The sequence below is a fragment of the Lampetra fluviatilis genome, chromosome 18 (assembly GCF_964198595.1).
Source record: "Lampetra fluviatilis chromosome 18, kcLamFluv1.1, whole genome shotgun sequence".
Taxonomy (NCBI): domain Eukaryota; kingdom Metazoa; phylum Chordata; class Hyperoartia; order Petromyzontiformes; family Petromyzontidae; genus Lampetra; species Lampetra fluviatilis.
The window spans coordinates 1039178-1057561 of NC_136292.1; the positions used below are offsets into that span (position 1 = coordinate 1039178).

At 42.7% G+C, this 18384-nt stretch overlaps 1 protein-coding gene across 3 annotated transcripts in view; it reads right to left on the reverse strand.

The window, feature by feature from the left end:
• LOC144937060 (fasciculation and elongation protein zeta-2-like) overlaps positions 1-16408 on the reverse strand; it is a 34570-nt gene extending 18162 nt beyond the window's left edge. For 2 of the 3 annotated variants that reach the window (XM_078864296.1, XM_078864295.1), the window contains exons 1-2: positions 15804-16408; positions 3800-3908 (exon numbers count right to left, since the gene is read on the reverse strand). In XM_078864296.1, the coding sequence (XP_078720422.1) occupies positions 3800-3908; positions 15804-16228 (534 nt within the window). In that variant the 5' untranslated portion in view covers positions 16229-16408. The remainder of the gene's footprint in view (positions 1-3799; positions 3909-15803) is intronic. The other variant, XM_078864297.1, reaches the window with a different exon arrangement.
• Between the last annotated feature and the right edge of the window lie 1976 nt (positions 16409-18384).

Here is an 18384-nt window from a genome sequence, read left to right on the forward strand (position 1 = left end):
GCTGTCTTTCCCAACTGTTAAATGAGTACAAAAAAAGTTAAGGTGCAATGGTGAAAATACATGCTCGCGTCATTGCTGATAGAAGGGACTCTGCTCAAGGGAGCTCTGGAGCCCTTCCATAGGGTAGTTGAGTCTACTCTTGCCCACTGATTAGAAGTCTGGGAAGAGGTGGCAGTACCCACACTTTACCCCACTATACGCGACCTGCCAATCAACTCACTGTGGTAGGTACACGTACAGTATTTATACTGCTGGTTAGACAGAGGTGAAGTGGGGGATTTAAGAAACGGTCAGGGTAAGGGTAAGTTAAATTAAAACATCCACATTGACTGATTTTAAGGCATTCATTCTGTATTCTCAAGGAATTATAGATATACAATGTATTTGTGAGTCTAGCCGCGAAGGGCGTGGCTGAGAGTATACATAAGCATCTAAACCACTGCTGCCATTATATTTGTTATTTAAAATTTTCTGAACAGCAGGAGGTTTTTTTTATTTAACAAACCTCCAAACCAGGTTCAGGCGATAATTCCAATAATTAAAGGGTGTCTAGAGCTATAGCCGTCTTATTGTGAGACAATGTCTTAAACATTACATTATAGAATCAACATATTGTACAAGCAGATGTGTTTCTAAACAAATGTACAACGTAACATTGGCAAATGAAAGGAATGTGGATTTTCGTGAATGTTGAAAAATGTTCACGTTGCGAGCTTCCATTTTTTCCATGTGGTTCGCTTTGCTGCTTGGTATACAGTGTGCACAATAACAGTGGCAGCCTCGTCTGCTGTGCGAATTAATCCGCACAGCAGGAACCACAGCCCGGCAACACAAGACGACTTGCGGAACGTTAAATATTCACACAATCAGATGCTCTACATATTTACGACGACAAAGCAAACAACGAGCCGAAGCTGCGAACAATGAATAACATTAAAGCTAAGTGAGCCTGCACCTAAAGATAATTGCCTATCCAGAGCCATTTGACTTGTAAATTTCAACAGGCCAAGGTATCAAAGCAAAAGCCATAAATAGACAAATGTTAAGGGGAAAAACCCACTGTAAGTGTGAAGGCAATCCCCGTTGGACAAGGAACACAGCGTTACTCACATACCCTGCATTCAGCATGAATGGTGTAATCGTCAATGTTTGTTTGAAACGTGTATGGCCCCTTATGAATCAGAGTTTACACGAGCGACCTTTGAAACACCGAAATGCAATGCTGTAAAATGCACGTTGTCGTTTAAAAGCATGTTAAACCCTTCGAATGGCGGCACTAGAATGAATAGACGAGTTGGATGAGAGGCGACAGCGTGAAAGCACCTAGGCGTGATGGCACCCACACTCTTCCTTTAATGTAGCATCTTCGTGCTATTGACCAACTCTTTACAGTAAAGTCAACAATTGATTTACATGGCTTGTAAATTGTACAGAGTGGATATAAAGGAGGGCCTTGTGCATTTAAAATGAAAACAATAACAAGCTCACATTAGCACGTACTTATGAATTAGCCATGTGCCACTGCTGCAAATCCAATATTTCTGTTCCATATATTCTTACCATGCAGGCGGGCACTCAACTAATTACCGAGTTGTGCCTTCTTTCCCATTAGCCCATAGTATGCTCATGCAGACAGCGCACTGCTCTAATGGGCTGCAGTCACCGCATGCTCTTCCTTGGGGTCACGGGAGAAAATGTTTCAAAAACTGTCATGCGCACATTAACTTCCTCCAGCATGCGGCTTGTGTGTCAGAACGCATGCATGACCATGTTGAATGGTGTTAACCACGAAGCAAAGTTTACTGAAGATCCCCCAGCGAAATATCCAATTTGCAAGTGAAACAAGTTAAACTCTTAAAAAGGATTTCCAGAGGGTCTCTAACACTGCAAACACCACCTTTCCAACTGACAGTCACATCACATGTGGCATCCTGGTGTGTAACTGACAATTATTTTCTCAAGTTATAAGTTGAGAAAGACTAGTGCTAAGATCCACAAATATTGAAGCAGATGGTAACTTTGTGTTTTGCTTCACATTACTGGACTGAAAGGCGAGACGTGCGGTAACTAGTCAGACAGAAAGTCACAAGTGAATCTCTTGAGCAGTGCGCCATCAAGCTTCTGTATTCTGGCAATGACAATGTACAATGCCTTCATGTTGGATTATCGCTTTTCGATGTCAACTCTTACTCGCATCAAGTTTCGGTGATCGTATCAACATAAGATAAGTGGCAGCCCACTTTGAAATTATATTTCCTATCTCGCTTTCTTGACACAAATCATAAAAAAGAAGATAAAAATTCACATTGGATGCTGTAGAAGACAAAAAAATACTTATTTTCAAGTTACAGAAAAATGCTAAAATGTGAGCAATGCACATTATATATGAATAATTAGATATACATGACATGCAAGCAGGTTCTTTTACTTGTGTTGGGAAAAAAAAAATCACATTTACATATTGAACCATATCCTGTATTGGTAGCCAAGCAGGAATAGCTTAATCGCTTTTTCCCCCTTTGCAATCCAAGTGCTCTTGGTTGTGTAAACAGAGCCCCTCGCATCACTTGTGACCCGTGAAGAGCGTTGAGGGCTATCCATTTAATGACTCTGCTCAGGAGATGCAGGCACTCCTCACAAATGTGCAGTTGTAACAGCCGTGCCAAAAAGCTTTTAATCCGTCATCTGTCACCACCTAGACATTTTACCTGCAGGACAGAAGCATCCCCCCCTCAATCAAACGAGGCTACACATCGTAACGCTACTCGCTTTGGGGGCAACTGCATTGCTCCCCAGCTGCTACACCAATCACGTGACAGTATCCGGTTGCTGCGGGCAACGCAGAGCTAGGCTCTAATCAGGGCGTATGAGACAAGACGGTGGAGGTGCCAAAACAATATAAAAACAGGCGGGGCAGTGGTCTGAAATGTTGGTTTTGGTGTTCATGTGAATTCAGTTTTTATATATAAAATAGGTTTTGGATTGCGATAGTGATTGTAATAGTGTAACCTAACCCAGAGAGCTCACAGGTCAGTGCTGAGTTTGAACTGCTGGGATTCTGGGTTTGCATCTGGGTTTTAGTTGCCTGTGATTGAACTGGGATCTCAGGTTCAATGAGATGATGGTCTACACCCGGTCACTAATAACTGTACACAAAAACCGAACAACATATTTTGGTTTTGTCAGCAACATTGAAACTATCGGGTGGCCTGTGAATCCCCCCCCTCCCCCTGTGTAAAGGCTGAAAAGGCAACTGCAATATTTATCAATGCAAGCATTGTTGTAGGACATGATACAAATAGCAGAAATTAAATTAGGGCGGGAAAGAGAAAAATAGATATTATAAACGGTGTTGTTGCTTACAAATTAAATCAGATTGGAATTATCGGTTGACAATCATATAAAAAAAGTAATTACTTGAAAATGTATCACTGTAGGGTTAAGTTATGTTAAACATAAAACGTACTCCCTCTTATAATTATTACATGGCTTGGTTTACAATATGCCTTCGACACAAACAGTGCAGTCTTAAAGGATGACATCGTATTGTGAGTTACCATCTTATTTTGATACGGATTAAGCTTAACATTAATGTGGTCTAGCAATCCCAAAGAAAACCCATTTTATGACAGATTTCCCCCCCAGTGTCACTATATATGTCCAAACAAGTGGCAACACGGGGAATTAAACATAACTAAACTGATGCCGGCTGAATACTTCATACATAAAACACTGCTGGCAATCGTTACTGTTCCAGATTATTGGGAGGCCATATTTCGTTGATCCTCAGCGTTGTTACCTTCTTCTGGTTGAGGTTGAGCGTTGGCAAATAAAGTGTCCTTGTGTGAGAGCTGCTCCAGTCCACGGGCATGACATTCCCGTAGTTGTCCGTCACCTTGTTCCACAGCCTGCATCGCCGTCAACAACGCACAAAGCACTCCGTTAGTACCAAGGCATCTATACAGCCTGTATGAAACATAGCCGCTACAGATCTCACAGACGTTTAACCGTATCCTACATACACTCGACAATACTTAAAATTAGATTTGTATTGATTTTAAACAGTCACATTACAGGTTAAATATTGCTTGTATTCAAGTGATTGAGATGAAGGCAGATAAGGACCGTGCCCACAGCCTGCAGATCAAATGACCAAATGGACTGTGTTTACAAATGCTTTTAATCAGTTAATGGGTTTTGCCAGCAGTCAGTGAATGCCAATACTGATTAATGGACACTTTTGAACATGTAAATAAATAGCAAATGTTAGGCACTTGACAAAGCATCACATTATGGGTTCAATTTATGTAATGCAAGAACACCTTGTGCCAATGCTTTTGTTGCACTGCTTTGCGAATAGCTGTCTGCCATTAGGTGGAGGACTCACTGCTTGGTTCCGCAGCTTTCAAAACAGGAATAATGAATGTCGCTGCATAAAATATATATTTGTCCTTCATGCCAATCTATTCCCATTGTACTAACCGTGTCATGCCACAAGACAAAGAATAATTCAATCCCACAGAGCAGTGTGAACCCGTGTGCCAGAACACAGCCTGTGGGAGAGATGTTTCACAGAATCTCTTCCAAAAAAGAATCTTCAAAATGGCCTTTTTATCCTTTACACATTGACTCCGAAATGAGATTGTTAGTTGCAAAAACGTTATATCTCGTTCTAAATGCCGGAAGTTATTGAAATTAGAAAACCATTACATATATTAAAATAATGTCCTCCAGTAATTGGTGACCAGGCTCAGACCATCAACTTTCTATTGAAGAAAACCTGGTTTTAAACACAAACAGCTGCCTGGATTTTAACCCTGGATATCATCCACGCCGGCTGAGTGCCGTGACCGCTAAGCCACACCGCCACCTTGGGCTGCACTATAACATGTCTAGAGCTACATAATACTGAACAAGCATAGCTGCCCAAGAGTGCCATAAACCAATTAATTCTGGAAAATATGTAAAAGCATGTCCCCGCTACCAGGTAAAAACAATAACGCATTCAGGCAAGCATTGTTCTAGCAGCGATGTACAGTACCTAACTATGTCTGGTCCATATTAATTGTTGACGTGTCTGCTGTATTACATATCAATAGCACAATGTCAAAGCTGGAGTAACTCTCAACTTCAGACAAGGCTGACAATCTGCCAGCCGTGCAAGGCTCTCGGGCCTGACATGCATATCGCATCTGCATTGCCAGCACACACAAATACAAACCACTGATCCTCACTGAAAAATACGCTTAATGGGGACAATGCCATTGATGCAGGAAATTCAATTTTAAACCGTGACCAGAATATGTAGCAATCAAGGCAAGTTTTTAAATGACAATTAAAAGTCCAGGAATTAAAAGACGTAAAAAACTAATTCATTACACAGCAGTACGAGTCAATCAATCCTAGCTTGCCCCCCCACCATCCTCTGAAAAAAAAAAGAATGCCAAAAATTAATGACCCCTATATTATAATAGCCGAGGCATTACACTCCACTGTGTAAGCAAGTCCCTGCTCTTTCAGATTGCGGCTGGTATGGCAGCAGGGCAGATGAGTGTGACCCATCAGCTTCACGCAGGGTTTAATTCCCGGACCGTGATTAAACAATCCCCCTAACCTTGTTATGCATGCCCACTTACTGTGCAGTTCAGATAAACAGCATTACAGCACACCCGCACAATAGCCGCCTAAGTCATCAGAACGGGCACTTCCAACAGATAAAACACACAAAAGATCCCACCCCCATATCCTAAATAGACTATTGGGGAAAGTCTCCCTCGCAGGCACCCAGACCTGACGTCAATAACAATTGTGATTGTGTAATTCGTAAACAAATGCATTCGTGAGGTCTTTGTAATTTCACCTAACAAAGTAGCTGTAATTGTACTAAAAGGACCCGACATCTGCAAACCCATATTACAGCTAGAACAATGCGTGAGGGTTTGATGTGGTGTGGTGGCAATCATGTCGATAGAATGTGTCTCCCCCAGTGGTTCTGATTGTTTACACACTGCAGCAGTTACTACTAATTCATGTCAGTCAACATAGGCGAGGCCAAGGTTGCCTCGACACCAATGTCAGTCGTGACTGGGACTAACTCAGGCAGCTGGGGTCACGGCGCAGTACCATAACAACTTCACCCTTGCTCCCAATACACACACACAATGTGCACATACATTTACAACTGCAAACACCTATAGAGCTAAAAGATGGAGTTTGATTTTTAGATGACAAAAATACATCTGGTTATACTGTTGTCGAGTTCTAATTTACATTAATATTTCATTAAAGTAATGGAAAAACATTAAAATCATGAAAAAATAATGGTGACATAACTCTTAATATACTGATGAAGTAATTGATTTTCAAAATCTAAATGTGCAAGTTACCAGCAACGCATTTAAACTGGGTGTGATGCTCATGAATAGCAGCAGCAGTTGCATGCTAATGCACGTATGGCCACGAGGCTACAAAAGAACCCGGCACACCACAGCGCTGTGACATCTAGGGGGAAACGCCACAGTTTGAAAAAGGCGAGCATTCGACATACTGCAATGCAGCAGTGCGCCCAGCATGTGTGCGTGCAGATTGCAGTGGCTAGCAATCCCACAGAGCTGTGAAAGCTAGTTAAAAAATACATTTGCTTAAAATTAATTGGCTTCACGCAACAAGCAGGGATGTGTAAGCACGGACTGGCGTGGCGGTCTATGTTAAGTGACACTGCAGCCTTGTGTGTGCTTATTGCAGTTTTTTCACCCTCAATGATATGTATACTAAGAGGCTTAAGAAAGTGTCAGGGGCCATTAAGTTTATGTATCATGAGGACACTTTAAAATTCTACGTATTTCCTGAAACAGAATTGTCTATACCTGTGGATATGAAAATTATTGATACGTGAAGTCTGTATACAGCATAATACCGTAATTGATAAGAAAGTAACATTTCCAAAAAAACAAATACCTGATTTTGGTTTAAGATAGCACTTAACAAATATCCATATATTTGAATTAACAACCAAAATAATGACATCTTACTAAATATAACATTTACTTCAGCATTATAAGAGTAATGTATTCTAGACATACATTATATCGGCTTAAATTGGTCTCATTTAGAATGCAAATCGGACCTAGCCCAAAGGCCTTCAACAGCAGATCTACTCCATCCACACCAGGTGTCCAAAGCTTTTGACATGCAATGAATGGGATACTATCAAACTGCCAATCAGGCAATTCACTGCAGCTGGACAAATTCTGTGCTGGGAAATTTGAAAGAAAATCGACTTAAAGCTTTCGTGACTGCAGGAATCCATAGTCTTTGAGTCGTTCGGTAAACTCACGTAGATAGGTTCAAAGAAAATAACACTCCAAACCGTTGGGAAAGAACCATCTGAGAATCCAATCAAAATCATCACCTTGCCATACATAGCAGGGGTCACCAAAAAGATTTCCAAAATCATGAGCAAACACAAGATCCAGGTTCGATTTAACACAGTACATAAAATGTGTGATCTGATCTCATTTGTGAAGGATGTGATCCCTGACATGCAATACCCCGGCGTCTACAAACTACGCTGTGTCTGCGGCAGTAGTTACATTGGGGAAACTAAGCGACATGTCTCGGACCATGTTCGTGAACATAAGGCAGATCTGAAACATGGTAGGACCAATACTTCGCCGTGGATGATCATTATTTTAATGTGGTGGGCTCACACGAAATTGATTTCTCTAAGACGAAGGTACTTTGCAAACCCACTGGCTATCAACAAAGATTTGTTCATGAAGCCATCCATATATACAGACAGACACAATTTCAACCGAGAGGATGGGTACAAATTTAGCAATCATTGGAAGGACGTGATCAACCAGTTTAAGTCATAACTGGCTGTGATGTTCCCATCCTGCCACCTTCCGATGTTAGTTGTTATTTTCGGCTCTCCGATTTTACATGAACAGGTTAAATTTGTCACACCAACACAGCCACCTCCGCGCGCCGTACCTCGACGCGGCGGCGGCTCTACAATCTCACATTAACATGCTAATTTTTTACTTGGCAGCCCTTTAATTGGTGGAAAACCCACCACCAACGCTATCGTTGACCATCACTTAGATCAGGGGTCCTCAAACTACGGCCCGCGGAACACATGCGGCCCGCTGAGGACATTTATCCGGCCCATGGTCACTAATTAGACTGCGCTTGTGAGCACTAATTGGGCTGCGCTGGTGAGCACTAATTGGGCTGCGCTGGTGAGCACTAATTGGGCTGCGCTGGTGAGCACTGATTGGGCTGCGGTGGCGAGCACTGATTTGGCTGCGCTGGTGAGCACTGATTAAACTGCGGCGGTGGGCACTGATTGAGCTGCGGCGGAGGGCACTCATTGTGCCCACCGCACTGCGATCTGTGAACAAAACTGCAGGTGTAATTAACTTTTTAATGGCACCCGCACCAGTGTGAGCCTGGGGTAAAAGCGGAGTTCCCCCAATCAGACTGCATTGATGGGCAGTGCAGTCTGTATGTCTCTGTGTGGGCAACGTTATTGCTGGTATATTGTTTTTGTAGCGCTGTATATATATTGGTATTTTACTAATAGCAATTTTGACTCCCTAGGAAACAATGATGTCAAGAAAGAGAAAAATTGACTCGGAGTGTAGGATATTCAAAGAACAGTGGACTTATGATTACTTTGTCATGCAGTACAAGGAAAGAGCTGTGTGTCTGATATGCCACAATATAGTGTCTGTGTTCAAAGAATACAATTTACGTCGACACTATGAAACTCAACATAAAGATAAATATGATTGTTTGGTCGGAGAAGTTAGAAAAGATAAAATATTAAAACTGAAAAATACATTAACAACTCAGCAAAATACTTTTGTGAAGCAGAAGCAGCTAAATATTTCATTACTGCGAGCAAGTTTTCAAGTTGCCAAGCTAATAGCGTGCACTGGCAGATCATTCGTGGAGGGAGAATTTGTTAAAGAATGCCTTCTTTCTGTTGCCAAAGAGATGTGTCCAGAGAAGGCCGATTTATTTAGTACAGTGAGTCTTTCAGGACCTACAATTACACGGAGGATTGAAGAAATGGGAGACAATTTGCATCAGCATTTGCAAAACTCCACAACAAAAACTTTCCTATTTTTCCTTGGCACTCGACGAAAGCAATGATGTTCGTGATTCTGCACAACTTTTAATTTTTATTCGTGGGACGAATGACTATTTCGAAGTCACAGAAGAGCTTGCTGCACTGCAAAGCATCAAAGGAACAACTACAGGAGAGGATATCTATGAAAAGGTTTGCCAAACTGTGAATGGCTTGGAGCTGAACTGGGCTAAACTAGCGAGTGTGACAACTGATGGTGCTCCTAGCATGGTGGGGTCTAAGAAAGGAGTAATTGCTCGCATTAACCAAGAGATGGACAAACATAACCATTCTCATCCAATAGCCATACACTGCCTCATCCACCAACAAGCGCTGTGTAGTAAATCACTGAAGTGGGACTGTTATGAAAATTGTGGTATCTTGTGTTAACTTCATTAGAGCTCATGCACTAAACCACAGACAATTTCAGGAATTTCTGTCAGAGCTAAATGTTGACAATGAAGATGTTCTGTACCACACAGAAGTCCGTTGGCTGAGTCGAGGGAGAGTTTTGAAACGTTTCTATGACTTACTTCCACAGATTACAGCTTTTCTGCTTTCAAAAAACAAAGAAGTACCAGAGCTCAATGATGCAGAATGGAAATGGCACCTTGCCTTTCTGACAGATGTAACAGAGCTACTCAACAGTTTCAATGTGCAACTTCAAGGAAAGGGGAAGCTCATCTGTGATATGCAATCACATGTCAAAGCATTTGAAGTAAAATTAGGCCTCCTCATCAAACAAGTGAAGGAGGAAAACTTCTGCCATCTCCCCACAACTCAAAATCTGTTAGCGGAAAAACCATTGGTTGCATTCCCAAACAAAACATGTGTGGATTCACTGGAAAAATTGCAAAAGGAGTTCCAATTTAGATTTAAAGAGCTTCATCTCCATGAACAGGACATACAGCTTTTCCGTAACCCATTTTCTATTGACATTGAAAATGTGGATACAATTTACCAAATGGAACTGGCTGAACTGCAGAATTGTGACTCTCTGAAAGACGCATTCAAGTCAAGCAGCCTTCATAATTTCTATGCATCTCTCCCCTCTGAGACATATCCTCATCTCAGGAACCATGCACTCAACATGGCAACCATCTTTGGCAGCACAAGTCTGTGAACAGACTTTTTCCAGAATGAAACATTTGAAATCTCCAACCAGATCTAGACTAACGGATGCACACTTGCATCACTTGTTACGACTAGCAGTGACAAATATGGAACCGGACATTGACCATCTCATTAGCCAAAAGCAGGCCCATAGTTCCCATTGAAATACTGGCAAGTTTGTTGATTTAACTTTACTTGTTCTTCATTTTAAATATTGTATTTTCCCCGTTTTGTTTCTTCACTTCAAAATAAGATATATGCAGTGTGCATAGGAATTTGTTCATAGTTTTCTTTAACTATAGTCCGGCCCTCCAACGGTCTGAGGGACAGTGAACTGGCCCCCTGTTTAAAAAGTTTGAGGACCCCTGACTTAGATTAACATTAGCTGCCCCGCCCATGCTGCTGACACTTGGGCACTTTATAAACAGTTTGCCTTTAGAGCCTAACCCCCTTTTCCTGATGACGACCGCTTGTGTTGCGATCGAAACGTCGTAGTTTTTTGTTATTTTCTTTGAACCTATCTACGTGACTTTACCGAAAGACCCCAAAACAAGAAAAAAAAATATCGAGGCTGATTTTGCTCCAGATTGGTAAAAAAAAAACATGTAACATAGTTAGTCACACAGGACCCTACATCTGTCACGGCATAGCCTGGCCTGGGATCCACGGGCAATTACCTCGCATTTGCATCCAAGACTTGGAAAATGTCTTAATTTGACTGAACTTACAAAAATGTATACGCTTTGGGGGTTCGTCAGTGCTGTAATTGCAATGGGTATGACATACACCGTTAATTAATTTCATTGAATAAAATGCGGCTAAAACATCTGTGACCTGATTTTTGAGCTCCACGGAAATGAAAAACCTTTAATATTTTTTTCAAGGACAATGGCGATACACTTTGCGGTACACATTAGTTCCCACAAAATAATTACATAAAAGATTTAAAAAAATGATTCTAAGTGACGAACACATTTAGCAAAAATAATAAATGCATGTAAATCAAATCAATTATGTATGTAATGGGATGGTGTGGATGTTTTAGTTGTTTATTACGAGGATTATTGTTTAATAAAAATCTTTATAGCCTCGTTAAGAGATGATGGTGTTTATTACGTTCACGTAAAATATTGGGATTTTTTGTTCGTAATATAAAAATACAGGATCAGAATGTGCTTAACATAGTCAAATTATCTATCCACATGCATTACATGAAATGTGCATGTATATATCATGTACTTTGATAGAAGCTGAACCTGTTGGGTAATGTAGCCTGTTGATAAGGCCCTTTTTGTTTGGCTGAATATGGATTCAGGGTGGTCTGTGTCATTCCACCGTGTCAATGGATAACTTTTCAAAAGCAGTGTTATCTTCAATATCTCTAGACACGCAGGACTCTGGGATTGACTCTCAAGGATAACACATAGCCACCGTGCTAATGTTTATTTAAGGAGAAGTTTCATCTCCTAAAGCATACACAATTTTATCTGACACATCATATAATGATCACAATGTTTTTATATTTTTAGAGTAGATATAAACTGTAAATTAAAACGTTGGTGGTAGGTGCATATAGATTCATAATCAACGATGATCAATCCACTGCAGAATAAAATGCTTCCCCAAGCTGTAGCCATCTCTCATGATCTCGCGATGTCCATCTAGTGCCTGCCCACAAGCTGATTTCCGCATTCAATCTCCGTGGTTTATGGTGAAAAACACCCTAATTGTTGTTAGAGTTCTGTAGTGTATACATACTTGTCCAATCCAATTGTATGACAACCTCAGCGTGCTGTAGCATGAATACATCGTTGATAATATTCTGGAATCCAGTAGTGTGTAAGGAGTACACCATTATCTAGCATACTATGGGGCCTAACTCTCTACTTAAGGTGCATTAGAGTGAATAAGTATAACCCGTAAAAACAAAGTTTTTCACTATAAATCCTTTATATGCGTGGCAGCGAACTTAATATAAAGGATTTAAAATATATTCGCCTGTGGAGGACGCGGGGATCGATCCCGCGACCTTTGGCATGGGAAGCGAGGGCGCTACCAACTGCGCTACTCCGCCACGGCCTGTGGAGGGGTTACGCTCTGGGCTCTTATACTGTGACGTTCAGCCAAAGCGATGAATGAGTTCTATTTGAATATATATAAAAAAAAAAATTTTGCCTAAAAAGTGTACATTTTGGGAATTTTTTTTCACGAACATTAATTGTCTGGCACAACGAGTCTGTGTGGAAAATGTCAGCTCGATTGGATCACGGGAAGTGGGTTAAAAAACGAGCGAAAGATTTGCACAGTCCTAAGCAAGCAAGCAAGCACGCAAGCAAGCACGCAAGCACGCAAGCACGCAAGCAAGCAAACTTAATATGAAGGATTTAAAAATGCAGGTCAATCCACAATGCGACTGCACATGCCTCTGATCAAATTGAGCATTAATGGTCATCTGAGACCAATGCACCATTGCATACACCATTTTGTGATCTAACCTTTAAAACGGATTCGTTTCCCTTTCTGCTGAAGCAGACTTTGTATTCCGTTGCGGTAGTAACGATGATCGGAGGAATTTGACAAGCAGCTAAGAAATACGTTAGTATGCTTGGCGGTTAGACTTGACAGTAAGTAGCACACTTGCACACCCGTGTCTCTTCCCCACCACCTCCTTGGGTTGTTAGGCAGTCAATCAGGACTTATTCAAATGCAAGTCTTGTCTACGTGGTGATTTTCCAAGTCCTAATACCCACAACTGTGATAATGACAATAATACCCAAATTAGTGTTGTTAGTGGGACGGCCTCAATTGTACCGTGTGTAAATATGGAATAGAACATTGCACATTGTACATATTTTGCACACCCGTGTGTTTATACACACATCCTTGTTTACCTACATAAGCAATACACCAAGTCGCCTTTATTGAAATTGTCATGGCCATGATATGCAAGCTGCTGCTCACTTATGCCACAAGCTTCTTGGTGATGCTGCAGACATTCCTCGGAGAAGACTTTCACCTTAATTAGAAATGTTAAGGCCAGTAACATTAAGCTGCTGGTCATCATGTCACAATGGCATGACCACCACGATGAATGGGCCCCCACAACCTTGGTGCCATATTCCATCTGTGATGATGCTGATAACGACCTTTTTAGTAATTGTGGTTGATAATTATGATAATGATGCTGCTGGAATAATAAAAATGATGGTGATGTTAAGATTATCATTTTGGTGATACTGCTAGTGATGCTGATGATGTTTGACGCTGCTGGTGATAATCATGATGATCATGATAATTGTGCAAAAGGTGCAAATGATGCCGCTGCTGTTGAAGAATGATGTTGGGGCCCTTGCCACTTCACCTCATGCAGTCGATGATAAACGATTGCTCTGTGACAATGCCTGGAATGGTGATGTAGGTTGGCAATCATACCTGAGTTCAATCCCAATTGTAAATGTGCAAATTGCAATGAATTGCAAGAACAATGTATTTGTATATGGAATCTCAGTTAAAATTGATATTGTAATTGGCTCGAGGTCTGAATCTGCTGCTTGTGATGACCACGATATTTCTGCTGATGGTGACATTACAGGGTCCGTTTAAAGGCTTTCCATGCTACGGCACGATATAAGATGTATTCCCGTATTACAGTATAAAAATTGTTTTTGGTCATGATTCTGCGGCTGATGATAATGAAAATACTTGATGATAATCATGACACTGCTGCTGCGATTATAACACTTCCATAGGTGATGATCATGCTGTTGTTACTGATCATTATAATAATGCCGCTGAATGCTGATACCGATGCAGGCTGCTAACAATGCCGACAACACTCGTGAAGGCACAATCCTTGCTGATTATGATCATGCTGCTACGGATAAGGATTTTGCTGCCGATGGTTAACCCGAACGGCAATCCCGCCGGTGATTATGTTCAAGAATTCTGCTCACACTATTTTCACCGATTGTTATCTTAATGTCGATGCAGATATTCATTGCTGTTGCTGCACATGGGTGTTGCTGTTGCTAATTATTCTAATGATGATGCTGTACAATCAATGGTACCGAGTTTCCTTATGCGATGCTGGTCGCCTCGAGATCTCACCTCGTTAAACCAATGATCTTGAATACCGCCGTTGATAATGACGATCCTGCTCTTACTGCTGATTATGCTAATCATGTTGATCGTGTTCAATTACGTCCCCGATTATCGGGGTCGCCACGCACTCGTACCGGATGCTGCTGCTGCTGTTGTGAATGATGGTGATAATATTTAATATCGCAGCTGCTGTTAGCTGCACCTCGCTATCTTGTCGGCGTGGATGCCACTAATGCTGCCATCAATGATTCTCATTATGTTTAATGGCCCTGGTGCCAAATGATGCTTCCGATGTCCGGGGCTCGGCTTTACCTGTCGTCTGAGGCTGCTAATGCAGGCGATATTTATGTATGCTGGTATTGTTAAACATCTATTCCTGCTATGTTTATTGTCAACAAGTACTTCTGATGATGATAATGACGCTGCTGCTACTGATGTGTTTCTGAAACTTATGTGGCTCATGTTTAATGTTGCTGCTCATCATTGGAACCTCATTTGCCAGTAGCAACATATGATAATTGGTTTTTTACCCTTTTATTTGGCAACAAAACTGACACTTTTTTTTCTACAAGGAGTCATGTTTGCATTGACCACAATACCTGCAGTCACCATGTGAGACGAGGCTCTAAAGAAAGCTGTCTCGGGTGTGGACCAATAAATTTCAAGGACAGTGCATACATTATCAGAGTTGTGTGTTTTTGTTTGCATTTCGACTGCAGGTATTGTGGTCAATGCAAACATGACTCCTGGTAAAAAAAAAGGTGTCAGTTTTGTTGCCAGATAAAAGGCAAAAAAACAATTATCATATGTTGCTGCTCATGTTTACGATGATTCTGATGCCATTCAACTCGATGTTGTTTCCCTTCCTTATTATTCGTGATGCTGCCGATACGGACTAAGCTGGTGACGTTGCCGCTAATGATGTTTAATGCGACTGCTGATGGCGAATGGTGATGAATGTTGCCGGTGTATCTGCTGCTGTGTGTAATGTTGCGGGTACGGTCTCCAATGATGACCACGGTGATGATGCCGACTATGCCGCTGCTGGCGATATCCCATGTTGCTGCGAGAGGATGCTGAGGATTATGATGCTGTTGCCGATGCTGCTGCCACTGATGTTGTTGTGACTGCAAATGATGCTCGCGTTGATGCTACTTCAGCTGATGATGATACTGCGGAAGATGACTGTGTTCAATGTTGCTGCGACTGATGATGATGTTGCTGCGACTGATGATGATGTCGCTGATACTGCTCAATTTGCTCTTGATACCGTCAATGATGCCGTGACTGAGGTTCAATGTTGCTCCTGATGGTAACGATGTTGATGCTGCTGCTACCACTGCCACTTGTCACGATGCCGATGATGCCGCTGCTGCTGCTACTGATACCACTACTGCCACTGCCACTTGTCGCGATGCCGATGATCATGACGATGCACAGCACACACACTCACTCGTCGTCTCGGAGCCCGTCCGCCTCCCCCAGGGCTCGCACCGGGGCCAGCGCCTCGGTGGGGGCGTTGAAGTTCCTGAAGCAGGCGGTCAGCTGCTCCTCGAAGCCGCTCACCAGGTCCTCCATCGACTGGAAGCTGCAGCCCAAATCTCCAGAGAAGTTGTCCACCAGCTCGCCCAGCTCCTCCGAGCTTGAGCAGGCCACCTTCACCACCCCGGCTCCACCACACGCATCGCCACCGCCACCACCACCACGAACATCGCCGCCGTCATCGTCGTCCTCGTCCGCGGCGTCGGCGGCGTTCGAGTTGAGCGAATCGTCGAGCTTGGAGGAGGCGGCGGCCGTGAGCGGCGCCTTGAACTCGTTAAAGTCCTGCCAGTCCTCGTCGAAGTGGGCCAGCGGCGCGGCCATGTTCGCGCCTCTCATCACTGTTCCCTCTCTCCTCCTTCGGTCTCCGTCTCCTCCTCGGGTGTCCGGCCTCTCGCCTCTCGTCTCACGCCGACGCCTCTTCTGCCTCCTCCTCCTCGCCTCTGCAATTGGAGCGGCTGGGGACGCGCAGATTTCCCAGCACGCACAAGGCGCGGCACCGCCCCCCGTGTGGAGGGCGGCGGTCACGTACTGCGTCTACAGCCAATTGGCGTGCGGCTCGCGTGGCGGCGGCCTCTTACGTGAACTGGGAAAGAAAACAGAAGTGGGGAGGGGGGGTTGGAAATGGGGGGGGGTGTTTCTCGCGCATGCGCAATGAGTGTAAGTGGGACGGCAGGGCGCGCGCAGTCACGTGACGCGGGCGTGGGGTTGGCGTTGTGGTGGTGGTCTCTGAGATTCATTTCAACAACAAAAATTTAGAAAATAATTATCACGGTTTTTTTCTTCAGAGGAGGACCTACATGTAAATTGAGCTACTTTATTGTTTCAGTTTGAACTTGTACGACAAATGAAATGTGGATTAAAATGTTGTTCATGGGGGCCCCTCCACCACCACTACAGTGAAGGCTCTCCAAAAATCCGGCGAAATGTTGGCGTTGTGGTGGTCTGGGGCATGGAGACCGAACGAATTTATTTACTTTAGTTTGTTTTCTCTGCGATTTTCTTTTCTTGTTACGTGCACTTTTTTCTCGTTATTTATGTATAAAAACAATCCTAAGTAGTGCGGTTTTGTTTTTATATGTTGTGTACCGAACTGGATAATTGATGTGCTACGTTGTTGGATGCAATCGCATGAATGACGCTATAGAAAATAAAATTATTATTAAATATGAGTAGAACTTTGTTCTGTGTATATATATGAACAGTTTTTTTTAACAAATCAATTGAGATGACTCACAGCAGTAATCATCGCCGCTTAGTGGCACACACGTGTCCGTTTGCAGGCCGGGTGCCGAATTACCTTGTGCGCCCACAGGGACAGCTGCCACTGGGGGGGTGCCTCTTTCCAATCAGAGAGTTGAGATACTATGCGATTTAAAGCGTTCTGAGCATGAAGGGCGATAGATTAAAAGCCAAAGCATGATCACGACATTTGTTTGATCCACGTTTTTTTGAGCAGGAGGCGATGTCGCTTTGTGTAATCCCAATTGAGTACTGTGTGTGCAGGTCATTTTTTCAGTATTCAAATTTTTGGCCAATACCAATTAAATTGTACGTTTTTTTACAATATATTTGAGTCTTATCATCAGCAAGCAACATTTAAGCAAGCAAACCTTGGACCGGTTTCCACCTTTTGGCTGACATCAGCAGTCAGGCTGGTTAAATGCAGCTGGATTACCAGTTATTGGAAGGAGCGCTCCATATAAAACTCCTACTTCGTTTATGGGGCATTGCTAAATCTGCTGGTTGGAGGACCTTCCAATGCCGTGCGGTTTATTTAACCGTATATCATGACTACAGTGGTGAATGGGGGTGAAAGCGGGAAGCACAGACGTAGGAGCGTACACATACAGCACATCAGTAGATTGTGGCATGTGTCCTCTGCTGTCCACATCGGATAGCCCGGCAGCAGTCTACAATAACCTGACATGCACGGTGGTTGCCCAACCAAGCACTGTCCAGGCCGAACCCTGCTGCTTAGCTCGCTTCTAAAAACATGACAAGACTGGGCACATTTATGGTAATATCGTCAGGCCATTTAGAGCAGAGTACTGTGTAACAACGATGCATTTACTGCACTGCCCTCTGCAGCCCATGTGGTGTCTCTCTTTAGAAGGGTCCTACGATGTTTCCGCGATGATGGCTACGTTATAATCCCAACACTGTAGTTTGCATTCGGGGTAAAAGGCGACACAAATAAAATATTGTCAATCCATCAGCCTTTTCTATACTTTGCAATCCTATCGTGTGTATTTTTGTTTGTTATTCTAACGTTCTGACCCACCCCTACTGGACATCCGTGAGGAAAAAGCTTTATAACTCATCGGATTCCTCCGTTATAAATACATATTCTGATTCTGAATATCATCCAACAACATTTGCTTCATAAAGAAAAGTGAACTGGTGTCGACTGCGAGCCAATCTCGCTAAAGAACTGCTTTTGGATTACCTAATGCTATTGGCAAGAGCACTTCGTCAACACGATTGTGCACCAT